Raw genomic sequence first — 20381 nt, 5'->3', positions numbered from 1 at the left:
GGAAGAGTAGGACGGATGGTCAGGGGTTCGGAAATGGGTTTCTTGTAAAAGAACAATGTCAGCCTTAAGACTACGAATGGTGCGGAACAAATGCGAATGTTTCTGGGGGGTATTAAGACCTCGAGCATTTATGGAAGCAATAGTAAAAGGCATGACAAAATAATAAAAAAAAAAAAAAAATTCAAGTAAAAATTTAATGTGTAAAGAAAATTAAACAGAGTCCACGGCTCGCCTAAGAGAGAGAGAGAGAAAAAAAAGGAATAGGAAAAGAATTGTAAAGAGAAGGAAAATGTGACCAAAAAAAAGGAAAAGATAGGAACAAAGAAGGAGCTGGGGCTGAGTACGTAAACCCGACCAGAAAGGTGGGGAGAAGTACACAGAGGCTAGGACACAATCGTCCAAAGAGGCGCAGGCAAAAATAGCCCGAGGCACCTCTAGGGAAAAAAAATAAAAAATAAATAAGAATTTACTTAGAAAAAATAGTTTAAATTCTAATAGTTTCTATAGAGAGGGAGAGAGATGTTTGAGGGACTGCAATGTCCCCTGGGTGCTGAGGGGAGAAAGAGGGAAAAATAATAATAAAAAGGAGGGGGGGGATGGAGAAAGAGTAGCAAAGTGGTGTATGTGGAGGAAAACGAAAACATTAATTGGAGCAGCCTAGGTCAGCAACACATAATAATATCATAAACCATAAATAATAGAATACTAAATATTGCATTGGCATGGAATATTATAAAAATAAAACAGTGAAAACATAATCAAAACATTGCCACAGGAGATAATCTTAATATATCTATCACAAATAATAAAATAAAAAAGAGAACAAGAAAAAAAATGGGGGGGGGGAGAGCGAGGGAAGCAAAATGAAAAACAGAACAGAAAATAACATATTGGTAGTTGAATTGGAGCACACTAGACCATGTATATCTAATAATATCGTAAGCCGAAAACTTAGATATTATATTACCAGTTCCTTGGAAAATTTACAGAAACACAAAACAATGAACAAAAACATCATAGTCAGGGTATAGCCTCGGGGAGAAAGAACACTCACGAATCAGGGGAATCGTTCTCAGGAGGAGGGCCAGATTCCTATAAGTCCTTGCACTCTCGAAGATCTCGGATCAGGACCGATTTGCCATTTAAGTCAGTAATGAGTTTGAAAGGGAAACCCCAGCGATACCGGATATTCGTGTTACGTAGAGCTCTGGTTAAATCCCGAAAATCTCTCCGTTTGGCAATCGTCACGAGAGAAAGATCTTGATAGAATTGGAGATTAACAACATTGAAGAGAATACGAGGCTTACCCCGAGTTGGAGCCAGAACAAGTTCCTTATCCCTGTAACTAAGGAAACGTATAATCACATCTCGAGGAGGGTCGTTATCTCTTGGTTCAGGCCGGAGGGCGCGATGAGCCCTTTCCAAGGGTATTCTCCTTTCTCCAAGTTCCGGAATCAGAAAGGAAACGAGATTGTGAAGATAAGGTTCCAGGGCTGCCAGGGACACTGATTCTGGAATGTTGCATATGCGAAAGTTATTTCTGCGCTCCCTATTTTCTAAGTCTTCATTCTTTGTGCGGAGGTCTGATAGTTCAGTAATAATGTGATCCAAATCCCTGCCAGTTTCGTTGAGAGCTTCTTGAAAACTGTCCTGACGAGATTCTATTTTGGAGGTTCTTGTGGCTAGAGATGAGATATCCGATTTGATGGAGGCCACTGCTTTGTCAAGCTTGTTTTCAAGAGAGTCCTTAAACTCTGTAATAAGAGAGCGGAGAGCCAAGATGTCCTCTTTAGTGGAAGGGGCAGGAGGTGAAGGACCTTCTTTATCCATATCGACCACAGTAGGGGAGGGAGGACCCCTTTGTTGGGAGGACCTAACGCCTCTGTTGAAGTGTTGGGAGATATCACCCCTTCCTTGTTTGGGAGTTTTGGCAGCGGACATATGCTTGGAGGCCAAAACAGCGACCACAGAAGAGGACTATTTCCGGTGAGAAAAAATAAGATTCCAGGAAAATTTAAAATCAATCCACTAGGACGGAAGGCAAGAGACCAAGGGAGGGATGTGGTGGGGTAGGGCCGATAAAGACTGTGTCGGTGTATCAGAGGTAGAACAGTCCCCAGGGCAGTTGTTGGAGGGCCACTCACTATTCCAGCAATCTTACTGCAGGGAAGCAGGAGGCAGCAGGGTACGGTGTTATGGGGTGAGGAGGGAGGTCGGGAATACCTCAATTGGAGATTCCTGGCAAGTATCCGTCTGCGGTCACAGCATCCAGGAAAGTGTTGGGTAGAGATATTCTTAGTGATGCCTGTTCTGTATATCTGTGGGGGTCCAGGGGTCACCGGAGTAATCCTGTACGGTCCCCACGTGACTTCCGGTCCGCGGCGCCGGCTCCAGCCGCCCAGGAAAGGCCGCAGCTTTAATTGATGGTGTAGGCCGCAACGCCGGGAGTGCCGCTAGGAGGGTGTAAATTGCAGGTGGCCGGGCCTGGGGCACAGAGGTGAGAGCAGCGGTCACCTGAGACCCAGCCCGGGGTAGTAGACCCCAGTGAAGGTGAGTAATCCCAGGGGATTGCAGGAGCTCCGAGGAAGCACGACTATGCAGCTGGACAGTCAGGCCATGCCCCCAACAGTGACATTTTTAAAATAGCCCTGTGTAATATTTTCCTGATCCACATTTGAGCTTGGATTGTTGTCTTCATCAGGATTTGGGCAAAAGTTTTCCATGTGGAATACTCTAATCCTACCCTAACCTACGCCTTCACCCACCACTCACACCAATGTCACTGTGTGCCCTGTGCACAGACTGCTATGTAGCCTATCCTATTCACCCACCACTCACACCAATGTCACTGTGTGCTCTGTGCACAGACTGCTATGTAGCCTATCCTATTCATCCACCACTCACACCAATGTCACTGTGTGCCCTGTGCACAGACTGGTGTGAGTGGTGGGTGAATAGGATAGGCTACATAGTAGTCTGTGCACAGGGCACACAGTGACATTGGTGTGAGTGGTGGGTGAATAGGATAGGCTACATAGCAATGTCACTGTGTGCCCTGTGCACAGACTACTATGTAGCCTATCCTATTCACCCACCACTCACACCAATGTCACTGTGTGCCCTGTGCACAGACTGCTATGTAGCCTATCCTATTCACCCACCACTCACACCAATGTCACTGGGTGCTCTGTGCACAGACTGCTATGTAGCCTATCCTATTCACCCACCACTCACACCAATGTCACTGTGTGCTCTGTGCACAGACTGCTATGTAGCCTGTCCCATTCACCCACCACTCACACCAATGTCACTGTGTGCCCTGTGCACAGACTGCTATGTTGCCTATCCCATTCACCCACCACTCACACCAATGTCACTGTGTGCCCTGTGCACAGACTGCTATGTAGCCTCTCCTATTCAAGTCATACTTGCCTACTTTATAAATCTCAACCTCGGAGGAGGCCCAGGGAGTCGATTCTGTTGACATCTTTGGGGGGAGGGACCGGCCTATATCAGACCCTCCAACATGACCCATTCCATTAGGTACAAAAATGCTCTGCTCTTGGACTTCCCTCTTAATTTATGACTGCAGTCACCTGTGCTGAAACACACGTCTCATCAATTACCTAGTTCAACACAGGTGACTGCAATCATACATTAGGTGGGAAGTCCAGGAGCAGAGTGTTTTGTACCTAATGGAACGGGTCATGTTGGAGGGTAGGCTATATACGCATTATGCCCCACCACAGGAAAAGGCTGTGATTTGCGGGTCCCCATCCTGCCCACTTCACTAGAAAGTGGGCGGGATGCAGGAGATCTCCCTAGTTTTCCGAAGGTGCGGGGGGGCTACTCGAAATATCAGGAGCCTCCTGCAACTCTTGGGAGAGTAGGCATGTATGACTCAAGTAAACGTGGGCCCAAAGCACCTCTCTCCCCACCTCTTATCAGCCTGCACATGGTACCACACTTATCTCTTGCTTTGACTCCAAACTCTGCCACTACAGTCCAAGGCCCTGATTCAGACCCACTCGCGAGCGGCTGTCCGCTCGCAAGTGGGTCGATGTTCTGCACTGAGCATGCGCACGACGGAGGGAGCTCCGTCGTGCGCATGCGCCAGACGCGACGAGCGAAGGAAAGTCCTTCGCTCGTTGTGTCTGATCAAAGGGGGCGTGCTGTCGATGTTGATTGACAGCACGCCCCCTTTGGTGGGCGTGCCAGGGGCGTGCCTCCCTGACAGGGGCGTTCCCACGGGAACGCCTCCGTTCAGAAGTCGGCCCACTGACATCACTAGTGATGTCAGTGGGAGTGATTTTGGCTCTGATAGAGCCAAAATCGCTCCGGAGCTTGCGGTTGAAAACCTCAAACGCAGGCTCCGGCTCGCAGTTTCGATGGTCGCGATGGTCAAGACCATCACGGCCATCAAACTGCACGCTCGTATAGGCTGTGGGTGGTGACCCACAGCTATACGAGCGTCCAGGAGGACGCTCCATTTTTTAGGAGGGCGGCCCTCATTCAGAGCGTGCGCTCTGCTTAGAGCGTACGGCTCTGAATGAGGGCCCAGGTTTTAAGGATATCCATGCTTGAGTAATTAAGTCACCTGTGCTCAAACATGGATATCCTTAAACCTGAACTGCAATTATGCAGTTTGGGAAACTCTGGTGTAGCATTAGAGCTAACAAGGGGAGCAATAGGACTCCGAGTCTCTTGGTGATCTGCTGTGACTTTTATATATACATAGGTTTCTGGGCTGCTTATTTCCCCAATCTCAATGTGACAATCTAAGAACTAGCAAGTCCTGTTTAGCAGTCACAGGAGTCTTCCTAATGGGGGAGCACTGTGTGATACATTCATAACTACAAAGTGTCTAATCTCTACTGAATAGTCTGCTCTGGTGTTCCTACATATCCTGGCCTTCCAAGTCTGATGTTACACCTGGGCTCAGGTGCCTGTAGTTAGTGCATGGAGAAACAGGCACATTTCTTACATGATTAGCAGGGATTCAGATACTGATTTTTAGATGACTATCCCCCTACTGTTACCAGTAAATACTAAACATTACCAAATGTTCCTAGTGAGCAACGATGAAGAGATAACACAGATCACATGAGTAACCTGAATTTCAAACACTCACAATATGTACAACATGTACAGCTTAAACTAACACACATACAAGTGTAAAACAATAGTCACAAAACCTGCGTGGGTGAGTTTTTTAAACAAGGGCCTTCTTTTCTCTTCATCTATAACAGAGGTTCCCGAAGTCTGCCATTACAGTCCACATTTTAAGGATATCCATGCTTGAGCACAGTTGACTTTATTAGTACCTTTTGCTGGGTACACACTGACAGATATATTGGCCGATCAATTGATCGGCCTATATAATTGGTGCCCGTCGGACAGTGTGTACCAGCAATATGTCTGTGAATGATGTTGTTCATAGATATATCGCATTGGCTCTGCTGCACAGCCGATGGCAGATATATTTGGGCATCGTGCTGTGTGTACGGGAGGTCAGCCGCCCGCCCGTACACTTGCAGCAGAGGCCACAGGGAGGAGGGCAGGACACGCCCCACTGGCCAGCGAGACCCACAGTCAGAGCAGATAATGGTCATTCAGTGTGTATGTACGTCCATCATCTGCAGATATATCTGTTCAGTATGTACCCAGCTTAAGTCTATTTGATTTAACCAACTGGACTCAAGCATGGACTGTAATGGAGGAGTTTGGGTACCTCTTATCTATAGTGAGTCAGCAATCACTTGTCTGAGGCATTTTTCAGAGCCAAATGCAGACCCTCCAACATGACCTGTTCCACCAGGTATAAAATGCTCTGCTCCTGGACTTCCCACCTAATTTATGATTGCAGCCACCTGTGTTGAAACACCCTTCTCATCAATTAAACTAGTTCAACATGGAGTTGCACTCATAAATTAGGTGGGAAGCTCAGGAGCAGAGCATTTTGTATCTAGTGCAAGGGATTAATTTATCACACAGATAACAGTTGGGAGCTCATTGGCTGGACCACCATCATCATTATACGCAACAAGTTTTATTACTGCTATGTAGCCTATCCCATTCATTCATTATTCATCAAGTTTTATTACTCATTGATAAATAAAGCCCTAGGGGGGATAAAGAGGACAAACAGCTTCTAGCCATCATTTGTCAAGTACATTTTATAAAATGATAGCTAGAAGCTGATTGGTTGCCATGGCAGCTATTCCACCTATCTTCATCTCCTCCCAAAAATTCCCACGTAGCTTCCTCTTTCTCAGCTCCTCATATAGCGATGTCCATACTATGAAGAACATCAGACATGGATCAGGAAGTTACTAAAGTTGTTATTGGTATCTGTTTTGGATCCTCTGCTTATCCACATTGTTATACCATGTCATTATGTGAAGTATGTTTGTTGTTTAACTTTTCTGTTGTATTGTGTATTATTGTAACACCTAATTACCCCTCCTTCTGCAGACATATCTGTCCATCGGCAAGTGTGTGTACGGGAGGTCTGCAGACCACCCGTACACACACAACGAAGGCTGCGAGGAGGGGGACGGGACACGCCCCCAGCTGCCGGTACCCGAGGGCACAAGCAGATGATGGCCGTTCAGTGAATATGTGTACCCACCTTTACTTAATTGTGGGCAGAAGACGATGGCATGCAAATTAATTAAATTGACTCCTACAGTAGGACTCTTTTACACTTTATTAATATCAACCAAATGGTCTTAGGAACATAAAGTCAGTAAACTCCCTCTGCAAAATTCTCACTCAGGGTCTATTTACTAAGCCTAGGATAGAGATAAAGTGAATGGAGATAAAGTACCAGCCGATCAGCTCCTAACTGCCATGTCACAGGCTGTGTTTGAAAAATGACAGGAGCTGATTGGCTGGTACTTTATCTCCATCCAAGGCTTACTAAATAGACCCCTAATTCCTTACTTGTTGTGAGGAAATGTGTGCTGAAAGTCTATGGCCTATACAAGACTTCCCTGGGCAATTGTCCAACGGTTTCTCCCCCGAGACAGTCTAGCATACAGTAGAACAGGTCTAGCAAGAAAAGGGCTATGCCCTAAAGTTATATGCTGTGCAATGTGTATATACTGTACATCTGCTGTATATGTATCCTGTTTGTATGTTCATGTATGTGAATGCCCATATGTCTGTGTAGATTTATATTTTTTATACATGTGTATATTTCATTTATGTATTGTATGTTTGTGTGTAGGTTTGAGTGTAATCGTGTTAAGGTTAAATGCTTATTAGAAGATACAGGGTGCCAGCAACTGCATAATATAAACACTTTAGGTGCCGCTGAGGGCTGATCCTGATGGTCAAGATTTCTAATATCTACAGTATTGTGAAATCCATTATCTTCAATATGTTCCAGATGTAATAACGGTATTGCATTAATATGCTGTCAGTTTTATTATTCATTATGTGTTACATCTTGTGGTTTTATTCTCTTATTCCTGTTTTTTTTATTGTAATGTACTTAAACCGCAAAGAGAAAACAAGCAGAAAGCAAATAGAGTAAAGCAGGATTACATTGGAATTATTCCGTTATCAACTTCGTTCAATTATCCATTGTTCCTATTTTAACAACTGAATATCTAGTGCCTGAAGGACCATTGCTGTGGGGGATTATTTACAGGCTCCAGGCACAATTGTGCAATATTCTGGAATAAAGAAGCTAGAAAAATGATAAACAATTCTTTTTTCACTCTCCAGCAAACGCTGAAAGGGTGTCTATACTTTCATTATGGCATCTGTGGCACCTCAGTATCCATAACAGCAGTAGTTTTTGCATTGCAAAAAGCGATCCTATCGGCCAGATGTATCATCCGCGACATACAGGGACACGAGCTCCGATGTCTCCGGAGAGCTGCTGGCCAGTGCAGGGGGTGCTGCGCATGTGCAGTCCCGAGGACTACACATGCACATCCACCAAAGCTGGGGAGGGTTCCGGCGGATCCCTCTGCCCACTATTAGTGCGCGGTGTAGCCCATAGGCTACAGCGGCTAACGCCATCTTCAGATGGCATTAGCTGCGGGGCCAATATCTGGAATGCATCGCACTGACCACATAACCTTCATAGCTTCCATGTCTTATTACATCCCCTCTCACAGACCACACATAACCTCACACATCATCTTTCTTTCACATACTCCTGACGTTCGGTCGACATTCCTGTGTGACTGGATCATGCAGCCAAGTAAGAAACTCTGCAGTCTGGCTGCACCAAATTGCAATATATAGCACCTATCCTTGTGTATCAATGCCTATTTCCCTATAGATTGTAAGCTTGCAAGCAGGGTCCTCTCTCCTCTATGTCTGTCTGTTATTACCCTGTTTTGTTCTATAAATGTTTCCAACTGTAAAGCGCAACAGAATATGCTGCGCTATATAAGAAACTGTTAATAAATAAAAATAAATTCCGGATATTGGTAAATTTGGCAGGATCGCATCCGATGGGAGAGGCGGCTGCCTGCGGCAATGGAGGGATCACAGCAGGTATCGGATATACCTGCTGCGGTTCCTCCTTAATACATACGGGGGATACTTAGTATTTGAGGTAAACCCCCGATTTTACCTCAAATACACTTTGATAAATGGGCTCCTATGTGTCTTAAGTGATTATAAGCACTAAGCCTTGGAGAGAGATAAGGTGGATGGAGATAAAGTAGCCACCAATCAGCTCCTAGCTATCATTTTTCAAATACAGCCTGTAAAGTGACAGTTAGGAGCTGATTGGTTGGTACTTTATCTCCATCCACTTTATCTCTCTCCAAGGCTTTGTATATAGGAGCTGATTCAGACCTGCTCGCTATGATGCGAACGCTTGTAGCTGGCCGATAGTCACTTTCTGCGCATGCGTATGCATTGCAATGCGCGTGCGCGAACCAGTGCGAGAGATCAGGATGTATTCGATCGTTGCGCATAGACAGCCCATCAGAGTGAGTGACAAGAGAAGCCGTTTGTGGGTGGTGACAGGGGCTGGCCACTGGTAACGGGGGAGTGGAGGTGCGAACGCAGGCGTGCCAGAGTGTTTCAACGCCGTTTCAAAGGCATGCATAATTAACAGGCAGCATCATAGGACACGTCACCTGGTGGGATTTTACTCTGAAGTGATCGCAGTGCTTGCAGCAGGGTATAGTCAACCTCAAACGCTGCGATCGCATCCGATGGTACTCGATGTACCAATGTTTTCAAGCACTTCCAGGAGATGACGTGCGCAAGTGGGCGTCTTAAGAATGGCTGGTGGGCGTCTGCATACACTAAGTGATCGCACTCCAAGACATAGTGGGCGTGCTAATGCCTTCCCATGCGATCGCCTGCCTTGCTGGGCGTGCGCTGGATTTGCATACGCAGGGAACGAGCAAACATATCTAGCGAGTGGGTCTGAATGAGCTCCATAGACTCCAGAGTTGTTAGGCTCATTTTGCAAAGGTACACATATGAAGAAACAAAAACAGTTGCTGTTAGGATATACAAGTATAGTATTTATTATTGGAACGCCACTCCTGAGATCTACTAGCACATTTAAAAATGATCTAATTATTTTCTTTTATTGATCTCAGTAATCCTCTTTAATTATTTAGAACTCATCATAGCAATGTAGGAAGAAACATTTGGTGATCATCTGTGTATATGACATAGGGGCCTATTAATGAATAAGTTTCCAACTCTCCACAAGCTGCGGGGACAACTGCTCCGAAAAGCAGCTGTTCCTTTAAACAGTAACAATGCTACTTCTGTAGCAGTGATACTTACTAGGGTTATGGTATAAAAGATAGACAGTAAAAAGGTTGACAATGTCTAGATAGACATCAGATGTTAGACAGGCAATAGGTCGACAGGGACAAAAGGTTGACACAGTAAATGTCAACATGGAATAAAGTCGACGCGATAATGGTCGGCACACAAATGGTAGACACATTTTTTTCCCAACCCTAATCTTCACCCTAACTCTCCCCTTGATGTCTAATGCTAACTAAAGAGGTAGGTGTCTGACCCTAACCATCCCTTCCAATCCCTAACACTCCGGTAAGTGCCTAGCCCTACCTCCTTGTGCCTAACCCTAACCGTCAGGATAAGTGCCTTACTCTAACCCTCCGGTAAGTGCCTAAACCTCCCTCCTTGTGCCTAACCCTAACCATCAGGGTAAGTGCCTTACTCTAACCCTCCGGTAAGTGCCTAGCCCTCCCTCCTTGTGCCTAACCTTAACTGTCAGGATAAGTGCCATAAGGAGCGATATGCTCCCTGAGTAGTTGACATTTACAGCCATCTAATATAATTGACTCTGTATTTCCCCAGGTGAGTTCCATACCAGTTAAGAACACAAAGCGACAAAGACTCTATTAATCTTACAATCCAGGCAGAATGCTAGTACTTGGAATTCCCCCATGTAAAATAATATTGTTTGATGCTTATTAGAAAGGAAAGATGAAAGGTACAACTGTTGTAGTACAACGTGTGGCCAACAGGTGGCAATTTGAAACCACTCTTCCACTGGCTTTAATTTTTTTTAAATGCTAATGAGTTGGATATATTTTGGATAATAGCAATATAGACAGGAAGTTTGTGGGGTTTTATAAATGTATATATTACTAGCTGAAGTACCTGGTGTTCCCTGGGTTTACATTTTCAAGTTATTAAGTTATCAATCAGTTGGATGTAACTGTCAAAATTTACTTTCAAGAATATGTATAAGTGGTTGATTATTTCGTAAAAAGGTTTGTTGTTAAGAATGTTTAGTGTATTTGAAAATGCAACAGAAGTTACAATAACTGGAAAAAGATTGGATCGAAAAGTTCTTAATGCTTCTTTTAATTTATCTATAAAATGGGCTGAAAATAATGACTACATTGAATGAATTGATATTATTACGATATTGCTATAACTGTAATATATTTTCCATTAAATTATGTATTATATATTTGTTTTAAGATTATTATGTGATGTCATCCAAATCCATCCAGTGGAAGGCCCAGAACAGGCTCCCTGGGTCAAAATTCTGTCCGGCGCTCTCCACCATTAGGCATCCCAGACCAGTTGCCTCCCCTCTTTGAAATTTTCATCAAAATCCATCCAGTGGAAGGCCTAGAAAAGGCTCCCCGGGATAAAGTTCTGTCCAGTGAACACCAACGGGAGGTCTGACCGAGACCCTAACTCGCCTAAAACCTGGCAAGGATCCAACAGGACCACCTCGCATTGGTTTCAATATACATGTTTTATAATATGCAAGCAGGAATATACATACAGTATATACTTTATTGTGGCAGATTCCCTTTGACATCTCAAACCCACATCTTATTGTCATTGTTATTTTTGATCCAGCCAAATTCCACCACATGATTAAATGATACATGTACAGGTTGAGTCTCCCATATCCAAAATGCCTGGGACCAGGGGTATTTTGGATAACGGAATATTCCGTATTTTGGAATATTTGTATAATGTAATGAAATATCTTGGGAAGGGGACCCAAATCTAAACACAGAATGCTTTTATGTTCTATATACACCTTATACACACAGCCTGCAGGTAAATTTATACAATATTTTCAATAATTTTGTGGCTCAAACAAAGTTAGTGTACATACATGAAATTAATTTATGTTTCATATACACCTTATACACAAAGCCTGCAGGTAACTGTATACAATATTTTTAATAATTTGTGCTTTAAACAAGGTTTATATACATTGAGCCATCAAAAAGCAAAAGGTTTCACTATCTCAGTCATGCTAAAAATATTCCATATTTCGGAATATTTGGATATGGGAGACTCATCCTGTATCAATATGAAGAGTCAGAAATGGTGCAGTCTAGTCCAAAATATCTTTCAGAATGTGATTGTCCATATTTTAATATTGCAGAGCTGGAAAACATTGTCTGTAAACACTGAAATAGTATAATGTACCATGTTTGTATAAAATCATTCCAGGATAAGACTGTTTATACATTACATGGTTCATTTAAATTTGTGTGGATGCTTGATAATATTGTTAAGCATCATTTAAACACATACTATTTCATACTATTACATCACATACAGTGTTGAAAGATATTAGATTGACACTTCTATACTTAAAAAATACAGTTTATTAAGTACACACTGCTTATGCAGCAGAACAATAGGTATTTGACACTTATATTTAGCTGCATATCTCTATGGGCAACCAAAATAACAAGACATTACCTGCCTTTTAAAGTGACACACCATTAGAATAAGAAAATACTTTGTATGGGTTTTCAACTGAGTAAACAATTGGAATTTGCTAAGTTACTATGCTCCCAAGCCATGACCTGTTTTCATTTAGACTTGATACAGAGGTTCCCAAACTCTACCATTACAGTGCAGGTTTTAAAGATATTCATGCTTGAATCCAAATCAAATTGACTGAGGTAATAAATAAGTCACCTGTGCTCAAGCATGGATATCCTTAAAATGTGGATTGTAAAGGCAGAGTTTGTGACCCTCTATCTTAATATATTATTTGTAGTCATTCCACCAAAAATAGTTATTTAGTATCGGAACCATTAAACGTCACGGGTGCCATCGCAGCCGTCATAGATATCTACGATGGTCCCTCTATTTTCAATCACATAAATAGTCCCCCTAGCTTTCTTGTATACTGTCGACTTGTCGACAGTAAGAATGTCCACATGGTCAGTAGGTTAACAATCAATATGTAGACATGCATTTAGGTTCAACATGGTTAACATGTCGACAACAAAATGCTGACATGTTTTTTGTTGATTTTTAGGCTTAGATATAGGTACAGGGTTAGGTTTAGGGTTAGGCTTAGGTTTAGAGTTAGGGTTAAGTTTAGGGGTTATGCTTAGGTTTAGAGTTAGGGTTAAGTTTAGGGTTTAGGCTTAGGTTTAGAGTTAGGGTTAAATTTAGGGGTTAGGGTTAGGTTTAGAATTAGGGCTAAGTTTAGGGTTAGTGTTAGGTGATAATAACAAAAACAAAAAATGTTGACATTTTAGTGTCAACATTATTATTACATGATAAATGTCGACATGCTGTCATCTCAACATTTTAACCATGTCGACATTCTGACTGTCAACAATCAGAACCTGTTGACAGTCTGGTGTCAAAAATTCTGACTGTTGGCCTTCTTAAGTGGACAAGCCATACCGCACCCTAGCTATCTACAGGCACTATGAAAATTACCAAGTTCCATTCAGCAACTTTTTTGCCATATGGCCGCGCATACGCAATTAGTAAGTCATGTTATAACCAGGCAGTAAAGTGATCTATCTCTATATCCAAGTAAACAAACCGACACTCCAGGTCCAAAAGGTTAAATAACATGCCCAGGTGCCCTCCTAATGATTCACTATATATAAAGTATAGTCACTCGCACGAATGACCGAGGCGGCACTCCAGGACTTGAGAATATAACCTTTGAGTGTTATAAACTTTATATTCTCAAGTCCTGGAGTGCCGCCTCGGTCATTTGTGAAAGTGACTTTAATTTATATATAATATAATATATATACACATGTATTTTGAATATATAACATACCGTCTGTGCATTTTGCCTTCATACAGTACTGTTTGTAGTGGCACCAAGAAATATAAAAGGAAGTGGCCTATTTATCCACAAAGAGGGGATTTCCTAAGAGTAATATAATCCTCTATGACAGCTGATATAGAATAAATATGTGTGTATGTATATATAAATATATATATATATATATATATACATATATATATATATATACTGGACAATAATAAGGTGACCTATTTTGAAAAACTGTAAGCAATGTGTTATTGAAAAGTCATCCTATGTGCGTAGCATGCAGTATTCTGCACCTGTTTCAAGATTATTGAATTTACCTTTATAAAATAACGTAAATGACTGCTCACTATCTACATAAGGTACATTTCCATTGATGATGACCATAGATTATAGGCCTGGTGAGCTGAGTGCAGAAATGTGCTAAATTTGTAATAATATATAATTTCTTATACATATTTGGCAGCATGGCACCCAATAATGTAATAGAATAAAAGGAAACAAGTATAAAATGTAAATGTAGATTTTAATAATATTAACAAATATATGTTACAGTGTGATGCCTGTAAAATAGCAGCTACACAGATAACCATAAGAAAACACAAAAGGGAAAGACTTCTCCTGTACCAGAAGAGCAAGTACCTTCAGTTCATTACAAGATGAAGGAAAGTCCAGTCTTCAGATTTCTATAATGAATAGTTAATCTTTCATGTCTCTACCTTCCGCTGGCACTACTCATAGAGTGTGGGATGAAACCCACACAAATATGTAGAGAACATACGGATAGGGGCCTGGCAGTCCTTATCACTACGCCACTGTGCTGCCCGACAGATGTGTCTGATGATTAGACCCAGAACTTCCAGCATCACAGCTAGGAGAGCATCTGGCTTCTTTTAGTCAACTGAGTCAATAGTTATTTATTATTCCATTATATCACAATTGTCTGGAAGCTGTGTAATATGTTGGGGTTTTATCAATGGTTTATTAGCATGGTTGGCGTAGTGGTTAGCATTACTGCCTCACAGAACTGAGATCTTAAGTTCGATTCAGACCAAGGTCTTAACTGTGTGGAATTGTATGCTCTACCCAGGCTTGCGTGGGTTTCCTCCAGGTGCTCCAGTTTCCTCCCGCAATACAAAAATATACTGGTAGGTTAACTGGATTCTGACAAAAGATAAGTAAATAAATAACCCTAGTGTGTATGTATGTGTGCATGTGATAGGGAATATAGATTGTAAGCTCCACTGGGGCAGGAACGGATGAGAATGGACAAATATTCTCTGTACAGCGCTGTGGAATATGTATGCGCTATATAAATAACTGTTAATAAATAAATAAAGCATAGTAATAATAAAAATAGTGATGTCAGCATCTTATAATAACTGAACATATTTGAGATAAGTTTATGAACATGAAGAAGAATATTTTTAGCATGTACTGTTGGCTCATACTTCAGACAAGTTCTTTTATTATTTAACAGTTGATGACAGAGAATAATTGCGTACATTAAGCTATACAGCAATTATCAAATATAAGTACAATACCAAATATCCCTTGCTCTTTCCAGATATGGAAACTTTTATGTTGCTATTGGTGAATGTGATTGCTACTCCCCTATGTCATTCCTGATTTGTTTTTTTAATTTCCAGAGAGCTCCTGTATAAGCAATGGTCTGGCTTGTGACCCAGGTGCCTTATGTAACTGCAGTGTGGAAAGCAAGAGCTTCTGGCCAATAAGCAAATGCCATCTGAAGATGAGATTGCAGCAGGTACATACTGTAGTTGCAATAAACAATATATATTGGATAAGTTGCTCCCTTACTCCCTACAGTAAACTGTATAGTCCTCAGGCTGAGTACTTTTCTATGGAACTCCTCAGCGATTTAAGTGATTCATAATATAATGTATTATTTACAGCAGGATATTAATTTTACATATATATATATATATATATATATATATATATATATAGTATTATAGTGATTTAAAAAAGTTTTTCATATACTATTATACACAGATGTTGTATTTACCTTTTTCCCTTTTCAAATCTGTACAGTTTAACTTTGTCCCCATGTAATGCGCCTTGGCATGACTATACGGTACTCCAGTTCCGGTGTTGGGATCTAGACTGGCAAAGTGCTGGGTGCTGTGCTCAGAGTCCTGGCAGCATGGAAAAGGTGAGTCCTATATGTGCCTGTTTCTCCTTGCAGCAGAACAGAAATGTATGGCCTGACAGCTCCACAAAGCACTTCCACCCTGAGATCTAGTGTTTAAGGCGTTTCCAACTCAGTGACAAGGAATGTGTAAAATGCACCCAAACTTGAAAACCAGGAACAAGAAACATTGGTTCTACTGGGTTTCTGCTGCAGTGAACAATGAGCGAGGAACGCTTGCTGCAAGAATCTTTTGTTGAAAGCAAAACAAACACATATTAGTTAGGCTACTGTACAGTAGGAAGACTGTCCTGTGCGCTCAAAGGTCAAAGCTTGCCAGGACATGTATGTTATTACAGGTTATCTGTTGTATACAGGTAGTGACTGACAGCCATTGTTACTGTTCACAGATACCACATCTTCCCCAAATTAATACAGCTTCATAATATTAAATATTATATAGAAGTGTGGGTAGTGATGTGCTTGTCATTATCTACACAAACAAATTTAAAAATATCACATTATCTGCAAAAATAAAAAAAAGTTCATTTGATATACTGTAATAACTTTCGCTACTTGTCTATAATACTGTATGTTATTTGCTTACACTGTGTGGCATAGCTATTATAAAGTGTGGTTGACCCTGAAGATCTCTGCATAACCCGGCAATAAGTAATCTTATATCGGGGGGCAATGTATTAAGCTACATTCTAAAGAAAAAACAATGGGATATCAGATGGCACTGTCTAAGCTGCAGGTTCAAATGGGGGTAGTCAGCCCCCTATATAAAGAGAAAACACAGAATGATAGAACCGCGCTATGAAGTAATTGGAGTAGATATCAATTATATGTTACGATTTGTACATGTGATTCACATAGAAATAAATTCAATATAGTGAATATTCCATAAACAAACAAAGGTACATATATAAAAATAAATATGTAGATACGGCTTGGTTGAAGTAATCAATAAAAATAGTTTAATAGCATCAATAAAAGAACATTAAGTATCTAAAACTAAAAAAAAATGATATAAAAGTCTCACTTGAGACACATGATATATAAATATTGTCCACTGATGGTAAATCACCAAAAGGGGGTATTCCTTCAAAAGTCACGAGAATAAGATAAATTGTTGAAATAAACATACATTTTATTTTTAGATACTTAATGTTCTTTTATTGATGCTATTAAACTACTTTTATTGATTACTTCAACCAAGCCGTATCTACATATTTATTTTTATATATGTACCTTTGTTTGTTTATGGAATATTCACTATATTGAATTTATTGCTATGTGAATCACATGTACAAATCGTAACATATAATTGATATCTACTCCAATTACTTCATAGCGCGGTTCTATCATTCTGTATTAAGCTACATTCGCCTGCGCATGCTCTACTGTTCGGCTGCACATGCTCTACTGTCCGACTGCGCATGCACTGCTGTTCAAATGGGCATGCTCTACTGTCCAACTGCGCATACACTACTGTCCGATTGCGCATGCACTACTGTCCAAATGTGCATGCTCTACTGTCCGACTGCGCATGCACTACTGTACAAATGCGGAAGCTCTACTGTCCGACTGCGCATGCTCTACTGTCCAAATGCGAATACTCTACTGTCAGACTACACATGCTCTACTGTCATACTGCGCATGCACTACTGTCCAAATGCGCATGCTCTACTGTCCAAATGTGCAAGCTCTACTGTCCAACTACGCATGCTCTACTGTCCAACTACGCATGCTCTACTGTACAAATGCGGAAGCTCTACTGTCCGATTGCGCATGCTCTACTGTCCGACTGTGCATGCACTACTCTCCAAATGCGCATACTCTACTGTCAGACTGCACATGCTCTACTGTCAGACTGCGCATGCACTACTGTCCAAGTGCGCATGCTCTACTGTCCAAATGTGCAAGCTCTACTGTCCAACTACGCATGCTCTACTGTCCAAATGCGCATGCTCTACTGTCCGACTGCGCATGCACTACTGTACAAATGCGGAAGCTCTACTGTCCGACTGTGCATGCTCTACTGTCTGACTGTGCATGCACTACTCTCCAAATGTGCATACTCTACTGTCAGACTGCACATGCTCTACTGTCAGACTGCACATTCACTACTGTCCAAATGTGCAAGCTCTACTGTCCAACTACGCATGCTCTACTGTCCAAATGCGCATGCTCTACTGTACAAATGCGGAAGCTCTACTGTCCGACTGCGCATGCTCTACTGTCCAACTGTGCATGCACTACTCTCCAAATGTGCATACTCTACTGTCAGACTGCACATGCTCTACTGTCAGACTGCGCATGCACTACTGTCCAAATGCGCATGCTCTACTGTCCAAATGCGCATGCTCTACTGTCCAAATGCGCATGCTCTACTGTACAAATGCGGAAACTCTACTGTCCGACTGCGCATGCTCTACTGTCCAACTGTGCATGCACTACTCTCCAAATGTGCATACTCTACTGTCAGACTGCACATGCTCTACTGTCAGACTGCGCATGCACTACTGTCCAAATGCGCATGCTCTACTGTCCAAATGCGCAAGCTCTACTGTCCAACTACGCATGGTCTACTGTCCAAATGCGCATGCTCTACTGTCAAAATGTGCATGCACTACTGTGCATGTTCTACTGTCCAAATGTGCATGCTCTATTGTCCAAATGTGCATACTCTACTGTCAGACTGCACATGCTCTACTGTCAGACTGCGCATGCACTACTGTCCAAATGCGCATGCTCTACTGTCCAAATGCGCAAGCTCTACTGTCCGACTGCGCATGTTCTACTGTCCGACTGCGCATACACTACTGTCCAAATGCACATGCTCTACTGTCCGACTGCGCATGCACTACTGTCCAAATGCGCATGCTTTACTGTCTGACTGTGCATGCGCTACTGTCCAAATGAGCATACTCTACTGTCAGACTACACATGGTCTACTGTCAGACTGCGCATGCACTACTGTCCAAATGCGCATGCTCTATTGTCCGACTGCGCATGCTATACTGTCCAAATGTGCATGCACTGCTGTCCAAATGTGCATGTGAAGTGTGAACAAGTCAATGGGGGCATCAGGTTCAGCTACAGGCCACCGGAGAGGGATCACAAGATCCTTCTCCAGCTAAGCTGCCCCATAGAGGTAAGTGGGGGTAACATCATCTCAGATGGCATTACCCTATGCAGACAAGTAACACAATCATTTGTTTTTGGACCTTGTTACATTGTATTATTGCATTGTATAGAGACAGAGGTATGATCCATTCTTTAGTCAAATGCGGGAGATCTCTTGCAATAGTCATATATCCTGCTTTTGACTTTGTTACATTTAAAGTTTACTTAAATATGGAAAGTGCTGTAAAGTTAGTGTAAACTCACCTATTCACTCTAGTCTACCGGACCTCTGCAAAGTCTGTTCTTTCCTTCCTACCTCCTTAACCACCTTGTACAGTATCTTCCCAATACTGCTTTCCCTCTCCACTGGAATGTAAGCTCTTGCAAGTAGGGCCCTCCCTCCTATTGTCTCATTTTCCCCTTAAGGTGGGTACACACTATACAGATATATCTGCAGATGATGGTTGTTCGTATACACTGACGACCAGGGGGTGTGTCAGGGGCATATCCCGCCCCCCTCCTCTCGGCTGCCGATGTGTGTGTATGGGCGGTCGGCACCTGCCGATGGACAGATATGTCTACAGATATATCTGTCCATTGGCTGTACAGCACAGCCAAAGTGATATGTCGATGAACGCCGATGTTCTCCGACATATCGAGGGTGCACACTGCCCGACGGGCAGCAGACACATTGGCCAATCAATTGATCGGCCAATGTATCTGTCAGTGTGTACCCAGCTTTAGGCACACTAAATAAGCCAATAGGTATATGCTTGTCAATATGCCCACAGATGTATTCATGTATATACTGTATGTAATTCTATTAATTTATTTACCTTATCTTGTATCATTACTCTGTAATGTGCTGCAGAATTCCGTGGGACCCTATAAATAAATGCTAATAATTAAGAAATGCTATAATTTTTTCAATACACATCATTTTGAACAGAAGCCTACATTTTTGTCATTTGTTTAATGTTCTAAATTGACATTAATGTAAGCAGAAATGTACCTGGCATACTGGGGAGAGCATGACTTTGCAGACCTATGACCGTATTCAATTAGGTGCGAAAAGTCGAAAACTTTTTGCATGCCGGAATTTTCGCCGTCATCGCTGGTTTTCCATGCGGAAAAGTATCAGGCATACTGTACTAACATAGGGGATCACTATAGGTGAGTCCTAGTACCCCTAATAAAGCTATTCTGGGTACTTTAATTCTCTCAACACCTGGTGCACACTTGGGGACCTCCCTGGAGTCTAATTCGCTAGTTTTTAAGTTTGTCCCCCAACTTTGGTCTTTTTCACCCCCAAAATAAAAGTACTTTTTTGGGGTGATCTAAAGTATTTTTTTTAAGTGTTTTGACACAGTTTACCTTTGGGGGGCTGTCCCAAGGGTGCTGAGTGGTTGCACCCCAAAACTCCAATTCTGCACTTTTTTTTGACTGCTATTCTTAGGTGAAACTTTTTCGCCGGGTTCATTGCATTGAGTTTCCACACCAGCGAAAAGTCTCCGCAATTGAATACGGGGATTAGTTTCCGCTGGTGAAATAACGTCATCG

At 42.1% G+C, this 20381-nt stretch overlaps 1 protein-coding gene across 2 annotated transcripts in view; it reads right to left on the bottom strand.

Annotated features, from left to right (window-relative positions):
- The window catches only part of VGLL1 (vestigial like family member 1), a 57391-nt gene that overhangs the window by 16020 nt on the left and 20990 nt on the right, over positions 1-20381 (bottom strand). Inside the window, exon 1 of one of the 2 annotated variants that reach the window (XM_088465851.1) lies at positions 15567-15780. The exons of the other annotated variant lie outside the window; for it this stretch is intronic. Within the exon in view, the coding sequence (XP_088321977.1) occupies positions 15567-15609 (43 nt within the window). The 5' untranslated portion in view covers positions 15610-15780. Of the gene's footprint in view, positions 1-15566; positions 15781-20381 lie in introns of those variants that run through there. 2 annotated transcript variants of the gene reach the window in all.

The sequence above is a fragment of the Taudactylus pleione genome, unplaced genomic scaffold, assembly GCF_031769625.1.
Source record: "Taudactylus pleione unplaced genomic scaffold, aTauple2 ptg000064l, whole genome shotgun sequence".
NCBI lineage: Eukaryota > Metazoa > Chordata > Amphibia > Anura > Myobatrachidae > Taudactylus > Taudactylus pleione.
The sequence above is the reverse complement of the archived record's forward strand: the minus strand, read 5'-3'. Positions and strand labels throughout refer to the sequence as shown.